The 8,077-nt window shown below is 37.5% G+C and overlaps 1 protein-coding gene across 1 annotated transcript in view; it reads right to left on the reverse strand.

Moving 5' to 3' along the window:
* The window catches only part of LOC141326018 (uncharacterized), a 301,935-nt gene extending 300,221 nt beyond the window's left edge, over positions 1-1,714 (reverse strand). Inside the window, exons 1-2 of the mRNA XM_073834727.1 lie at positions 1,663-1,714; positions 27-1,212 (exon numbers count right to left, since the gene is read on the reverse strand). Of these exons, the coding sequence (XP_073690828.1) occupies positions 27-1,212; positions 1,663-1,714 (1,238 nt within the window). The remainder of the gene's footprint in view (positions 1-26; positions 1,213-1,662) is intronic.
* Positions 1,715-8,077: the final 6,363 nt, after the last annotated feature.

Genomic DNA, 8,077 nt, shown 5'->3' on the forward strand with positions numbered 1-8,077 from the left:
TTCCACACTGTTGGCAGATGAAAGACTTCTCTCCTGTGTGAATTTTCATGTGGACTTTAAGGTTTTGTATTTGACTGAAACTCTTTCCACACTGGCAGATGAAAGGCTTCTCCCCAGTGTGAATTTTCATGTGGACTTTAAGGCTTTTATTTTGAGTGAAACTCTTTCCACACTGTTGGCAGATGAAATGCTTCTCCCCAGTGTGAATTTTCATATGGACTTTAAATTCTCCTTGTTGACTGAAACTCTTTCCACACTGACGGCACTTGAAAGACTTTTCTCCTGTGTGAATTTTCATGTGGACTTTAAGGTTTGTATTTTGACTGAAACTCTTTCCACACTGTTGGCAGATGAAAGGCTTCTCTCCTGTGTGAATTCTCATGTGTGTTTTAAGGTTTCTATTTTGACTGAAACTCTTTCCACACTGACGGCACTTGAAAGACTTTTCTCCTGTGTGAATTTTCATGTGGACTTTAAGGTTTGTATTTTGACTGAAACTCTTTCCACACTGTTGGCAGATGAAATGCTTCTCCCCAGTGTGAATTTTCATATGGACTTTAAATTCTCCTTGTTGACTGAAACTCTTTCCACACTGACGGCACTTGAAAGACTTTTCTCCTGTGTGAATTTTCATGTGGACTTTAAGGTTTGTATTTTGATTGAAACTCTTTCCACACTGGCAGATGAAAGGCTTCTCTCCTGTGTGAATTCTCATGTGTGTTTTAAGGTTTCTATTTTGACTGAAACTCTTTCCACACTGTTGGCAGATGAAATGCTTCTCCCCAGTGTGAATTTTCATATGGACTTTAAATTCTCCTTGTTGACTGAAACTCTTTCCACACTGACGGCACTTGAAAGACTTTTCTCCTGTGTGAATTTTCATGTGGACTTTAAGGTTTGTATTTTGACTGAAACTCTTTCCACACTGTTGGCAGATGAAAGGCTTCTCTCCTGTGTGAATTCTCATGTGTGTTTTAAGGTTTCTATTTTGACTGAAACTCTTTCCACACTGTTGGCAGATGAAACGCCTCTCTCCGGTGTGAATTTTCTTGTGGACCTTAAAGTTTCCTTTGTGACTGAAACTCTTTCCACACTGTTGGCAGATGAAATGCCTCTCTCTGGTGTGAATTTTCTTGTGGACTTTAAATTCTCCTTGTTCATTGAAACTCCTAGTTCTTGCCTTTTGAGCTCTTTTTTGTGTAGATGTATTTTCTGATTGTAAGCAACAAAATGATTTTTTTCCAGTTATGAAAACATGATTCTCAAACTGATCTTTCTCTTCAGTTTCATTCAGTACTTCCTTCTCTTTCAGTGCTGTTGGGCCCCAGTTTAATGCCACAGAGCAGGTAACACCAATCATGTAGATTTGTAATACATGTATGCTAGATTGCATATCATGATGGTCCTATAGATTTAAGCTGGCTGCTATACAGTTTATTCAATCTAATAATAGTTTAGGAAACCTAGAAAAAGATTGATCTCAATTATGATGTACCATTTTGTTAATGTCTTCTAGGGGATCAAATGCAACAAAAATAAGAAAGGCTAGGAAAATGGACAAACTCCCCACTCAACCATCAGATGAACAATTTATCACACAATAATTCTTTCTGAGGTTTTATTAATGGGCAATGTTAGCCAATCATAAAAATGGGCTGTTACGGCAAGTCCCAACCACGTTCCTTGAGGCCCCTAAACACTGCATGTTCTTCATGTTTCTCCAATTAGGTGAATAATTAACTGGTTCAGGTGTGTTTGATCTGGTTTGGACCTAAACTTTGAAGGATGGTAAATCTTTAGGCACAGGGTTGGGCACCCCTGCACCAAGACCTAAAATGGATGACAAATGATCAGTCAAAGGAGAGATGCAAAATATGCAGTGTTTGATAGTACCTAGAATATCAAAATCAACTGCGGGCGGCAGGTCCTTTTCACATTTAGCGCCCAAACTCTGGAACAATTTACCTAACACTGTTCGGGAGGCAGACACAATCTGTCAGTTTAAATCTAGATTAAAGACCCATCTCTTTAACCTGGCCTACACTTAATACATTTTCCAATCCAAATCCGTTAAAGGATTGTTAGGCTGCATTATTTAGGTCAACCGGAACCAGGGTAACTTCCCAAAACACCTGATGTACTCGTTGCATCAGAAGAAGAATGCCATCTACGCTAATACTAGTATCTTTCCTTCTTATTCCGAGGTCACCGTAGCCACCGATCATGTATCCAGATCAGACGTTTCACTGCAGTCCCCCGGATCCAGTCTGTACCCATCAGCACCCAGAGATATCCTTTACAGCCCTGAATGTCAGCAGAGACCACATCAACTAGATGAGCCCCAGAGACAGATCATCAGTGAAGACCCCATCACCTAGACGGCCACCGACGCAAGACTGCGAAAACCAGATGAGTCCTCTCCAATCTGATTTTGTGGCAACTTGGAACTCTTGCATCTACATTAATATTAGTCTGTTTGTTTCTTATTCCCAGGTCACCATATCCACCAGATCCAGTCCGTATCCAGATCAGATGGTCACTGCAGTCCCCCGGATCCAGTCCGTACCAAGAGGTGGATAAACACCTACAGCCGAATGTCAGCGGATACCGTGTCAACTAGATGAGCCCCAGGGACAGATCATCAGAAAGAACTCCTACCCTAAACAGCCACCGGCACAAGACCATGGGAACCAGATGAGTCCTCTCCAATTTGACTTTGCTGCAATATGGAACTTTTGCACTTTTATTGACATTTTATCTTATTATTTTTACTGTAAGGTTGCTTTGACACAACTTGTATTGTAAAAAGCGCTAAAAAAGAAAAAAGAAAAAAAATCAAATTGTGTGCCTCCAGGAACATGGTTGGAACTACTGGGCCCGTATTCACAAAACATCTTAAGGCTAAAAGTAGCTCATAACTTGCCAATTTAGGAGAAAAACTTAAAAATAATGGGCGTGTCAGTCCTAAATTTAGGACTCATAATTTTTGCTCTAAGAGTGTTTCACAAAGCGTTTAGCGCTAAAACTAGCTCCTAAATCTGTGCAACGTAAAGACTGATTTTAAATCAGTGATTTTTAAAGCTGTTTTGGCTGAACAGGTACACCTGTACAAACATCTCTATAATCCATCAATGCGTGACCATAGAACCACTATTGGAAAGGACGAAAACTTTTGCAAAAAAGTTTGTGAAACTGTACATTTTAACACTGTTGTGTTGGTTTTACTGTTGAAGCCTGCTGCAATAAAAATATTTCTCATAATTGCTTTTGTTAGTGTTTCACATTACTTATTTTCATAGGCGTAATTCACAGGTGGGATGAGTGGGACACTTTTTTGCAAAGCTCGATATTGTCCCACCACTTTTTTGAACATCTCGCAGCACGGACGTATCTAATGCTAATGAAACATTACTTTCTGTTAAATAAGGTGCTGACGCTGGAATCTGTAGTTTTTTTTCTTCTGAAATCATGCTTAATGTTCGTTGCGATGTTAATTAGCGACGCAACTTTCTCAATGCGGCTCGTGCTCAGTGTTCACATGTGAGCACTTCATTCCCTCGCTTATGACTCATTGCGGTTAAAAATCAAAACAAAATAAACACAAATGTATCACTGATAAACATACTTAATTTTATTAAGGGATGAAAAATTTGTGTGACGGTGGATTAGATCCGAAACCCTCTGACTCATCTAACGAACATTCTACCACTAGACTATTGGATATTACTACTAATTGTTGCATATATATGGATTTATTCACTGCAACATTTATCTCGAGGCTAATAACATATTATTAAAGTACATGTAAGAATAAAATTATCATGTTAAAAACTAGTTTAATGTCAATACATTATGTACACATGATCAGAGCCTGTAACCACAAAACATTTCATCTTACCACTAAAAGTTCTCCTAAATGCTAGTAAAAGTTTTTAGCTAAGAGTTTTCTCTTAAAACCTATTCACAAAGCTGCTGAGACAAACTTTTACTAAGGAATAGAGAGAAGTCTTAAGCTAAAAGTAAGGGCGGGGTTGACTATCGTCAACCCGTTACTATGGATGATTTCGGCATGCTTATTAACTATGCACACAATGATTGGCTGATAGGGGAGGGGTCTCTGTCAGACATTCATTCATAGAAATATTGTAACATGCAATATTATATCATATTTAAATAAAGGTTTTAAAATAAAAATGTTGCAATATTCAAATAAATATTTTAAAATGCAGGCTAAGTGCAGGCTAATTAAACGTGTATCTTCAGCCTCATGTGCGCTCCTCGTATGCATATAAACAGCCTTTTAATTAACAGGGTAGAATAATCATAGGTGATAGTAAGGCAAGTAAACGTAAAATACAATTTTACGTTCTCTTACTTCTTACCCAACTTGTTCGTGAAAATAAAGTTGGGATAACCTCAAAAACTAAAAAAGATGTGTGGGAAAATATATGTGTGCAAATAAATGCAGCTTTCCCACTTTTGTCCAGAAGCAAATATGACTGTAAAAAGCGCTGGTATTCTTCGCAAAGTCAGGCAAATTAAGGCAGAGATTGCAGAAGATAAGTGACAAACAACTGCTACAGCTAAACGGACATTACTTTCAAGTTGCCGATAATGTTTTCATGTAACCTTTTTATGCTTTTGCAGATTAAAATCCTTAGCCTCATTAAAATATTTATTGCATTCATAGGAAGCTGCCATTTGAGTCCTTTGCGATTAAGACCGCACCTTCTGAAAAGCTCATTATATCGAATGCTTCTAAAATGTTTCTGTCCCGAGGCAGACAGCCGGCAACAGCCATTATAGGATAGTTTTAGGACTTGATCTTAGTGACTTAGGAGTCCTCTCCACTACTCCTAACATTTCACAGATTTAGGAGCTAGTTTTAGTGCTAAAACGCTTTGTGAAATACTCTTAGAGCAAAAATTAGGAGTCCTAAATTTAGGATTGTTTTATATGGAAGCAGATTAGTCTCATTAATAATTCACGCACAATACACGATGCACACATGCGTGTCCCAATTCACGTGCACGAAAAAAAAAAATATATATTCACAAAAAAAATTCACGTGCAAAAAATAAGAATATAAATTCATACAATACGTTTCACAAGCTGCAAAACACAATTCACAGATTTACAACTGTGTACAACAATTTTGAATGTTTAAAAATCACGAGTGTATCACGGACTGTGAGTGTGTGAATAGCTTTTTTACGTGTGTATTTTTTAGACTTGCGTGTGTGTTTTTGAGACTCTCCTGGCAGCGAACTCCTCCCATGCGGGTCACTCGTACACTTTAGCCAATCAGATTTGAGCCTGTCGATCGACCAATCATAACCCGCTGTGGGCGTGCCTATCTTACGTTACGTCATCAGCGCGAGTCCAGTTCCAGAATTCAGATACGATTCAGCTGTTTATCGTCTCATTTTGTTTTATACTGCATGCTTACTTAAAAATCGGTCGTTTAGACACACTCGTTAACGTGACCAGTGTAAGCCAGCTGCTGCTCAGAGTGTATTATGTTTTAATATTTATCGATTGTTATGTTTATTTAATAAAGAATCATTCACGTGGATACCATACCGCATAAAGATATTAAAATTATAAACTTAATGTAAAGCATAAAATACGTTTTTTACAGATGGGACATGTAAATAAATAGAAAATGAAAATTATCTATTTGGATATTTTTCAAGCAGTCTCTTGTGGTTTTGTTTTTTTGATTGAAAACAGGAAAGAGCTGTCAGAGCCAAACTTGTCTTGTGTCTCAAATCCTACGATGGCACGCATTCAGCTGATGACGATTTAATAACACACATTGTAAACCATGTACATTTCATTTAAGTTTGTTTACGCTGCAGCCTGCAGATATTATTTATTTCAGAATTGTGATGCTTATGATGTACAAGTAGCTGCACCTATTTCAACCTCTGCCACAAATTATGAGGTGATGTGAATCTAGAAGTTTCATTTGGAACTGTAACTCTTTCAAAACAGTCATGCTGCAACCCATCCATTTTAACAGTTTCAACTGATTTAACTCATGCATTATTACTACATTTCTTTTAGAATGGTACCCTATGACTTTGTATTTGTTAAGGCATAAAGCTTTGTTATGCATTGTTAAATGTTCTGGTTGTATGTCAGAATTAAAACATTCAAAACAAGTCGGAACTTGAATGAAGTTTACTGAATAATCTTTGATGCATTCCTTTATGTGATCAGTCTGTCTGACTGACCAGCAAATTCCAGAACTGTTAATACTAAAGCAAATACAATTGCTGCTAACCAACATCATCTTGTGTATTGTAATCTCAAAGATTTTTACATCACTGCTCAACATAAAATTATGTATCACAATAATATAACATTTTAAAAAGTACATGAATGTTGATTACATTAAAAAAATAATGCATAAAGGTGAAGTACATAAAAAGACATAAAGATTAATGTGAACGAAGAGGTCTGTAACTGTCATCCAGATGTTGTTCCAAAGTGTTAAATCCTGAAAAATGCAAGGAAAATGATTAGTGTGTTTTAATTAAACACTGCATCCAGTTGCACAAATGGTTAGTACAAACACACCGTTATTCATACACTGAGTTCTCGTGAGGTATATTCATCATTACATAAAGCTATAATAATAAAGGCAGGGTCAGTGCTAAGTGGGAGCTAGACTGGGCAGAGGACACCCAGCGTTGTTAAACAAAAACATGGCAATGAACAGAATTCTTTCTTCATTTTGGCCAATAAACAGGACATTGTGGCTAACACAAGACAGCATCTTTGGCAACACTATCTGTTTTCATAGCAGCCGCTGGCTTAAACTGGTCACGTTAACGAGTGTGTCTAAACGACCGATTTTACCTTTAGTTTTTAAGCAATCAAAATAAAACAATACACCTTTACTAGGCTAGTTACAAATGAGACGATCAACAGCTGAATCGTATCTGAATTCTGGAACTGGACTCGCGCTGATGACGTAACGTAAGATAGGCACGCCCACAGCGGGTTATGATTGGTCGATCGACAGGCTCAAATCTGATTGGCTAAAGTGTACGAGTGACCCGCATGGGAGGAGTTCGCTGCCAGGAGAGTCTCAAAAACACACACGCAAGTCTAAAAAATACACACGTAAAAAAGCTATTCACACACTCACAGTCCATGATACACTCGTGATTTTTAAACATTCAAAATTGTTGTACACAGTTGTAAATCTGTGAATTGTGTTTTGCAACTTGTGAAACGTATTTTATGAATTTATATTCTTATTTTTTGCACGTGAATTTTTTTTGTGAATATATATTTTTTTTTCGTGCACGTGAATTGGGACACGCATGTGTGCATCGTGTATTGTGCGTGAATTATTAATGAGACTAATCTGCTTCCATAGTTTTAAGCATTACTTTTAAGATTTTCTCCTAAATCGCAAAGTTATGAGATAAGCTACTTTTATCCTTAAGATCTTTTAGGAACAGGGGCCAGAATTTGGTGATGTGCGCGCGCAGGCAGCACATGCAGAAGAACACGTCGAGTATAAATCGGCCTAAATCATGCTTAAATCACAAGATCAAATCCTAATCTTCCTAAAATTGATGTTGCTGGCGATCGCTTCGGAACTTAAATGTTTTAGAAACACTCTGCATGTATATTATGCACACATATTCCTACACAATTTTTTTTTAGTCTAGGAGGTTATTCCAGCTCCAAATTTTCATTTGATTATATCCTACTTTGGGCAAGAAGTAACAGCTGTTCTTGCGTCCAGTTTGGTTTTGTTTTACGTTTGTGTATCTCGCTATCAGCCATGATTATTCTATCATGAATAGAAAAAGCCTTTTACGTCGGCACCGATAGCCTAGCGGTTAGTGCGTCAGTATAGCGTATCTCCGCTCAAAGCGCCCTGAGTTTGATTCCCGTTTTGAAACATTTTGCTGCTCGCCCCTTCTCTTCACCCAATTATTTTGTGTTAGTTCTCCGTTATTCTGTGTCATTAAAAGCATAAAAAGCTCTTTAAAAAAGTCTTTTTACATGCATACCTGTTTACATGCATATCAGCTAATTGTTTATTATAAGA

The sequence above is a fragment of the Garra rufa genome, chromosome 2 (assembly GCF_049309525.1).
Source record: "Garra rufa chromosome 2, GarRuf1.0, whole genome shotgun sequence".
Classification (NCBI taxonomy): Eukaryota; Metazoa; Chordata; class Actinopteri; order Cypriniformes; family Cyprinidae; genus Garra; species Garra rufa.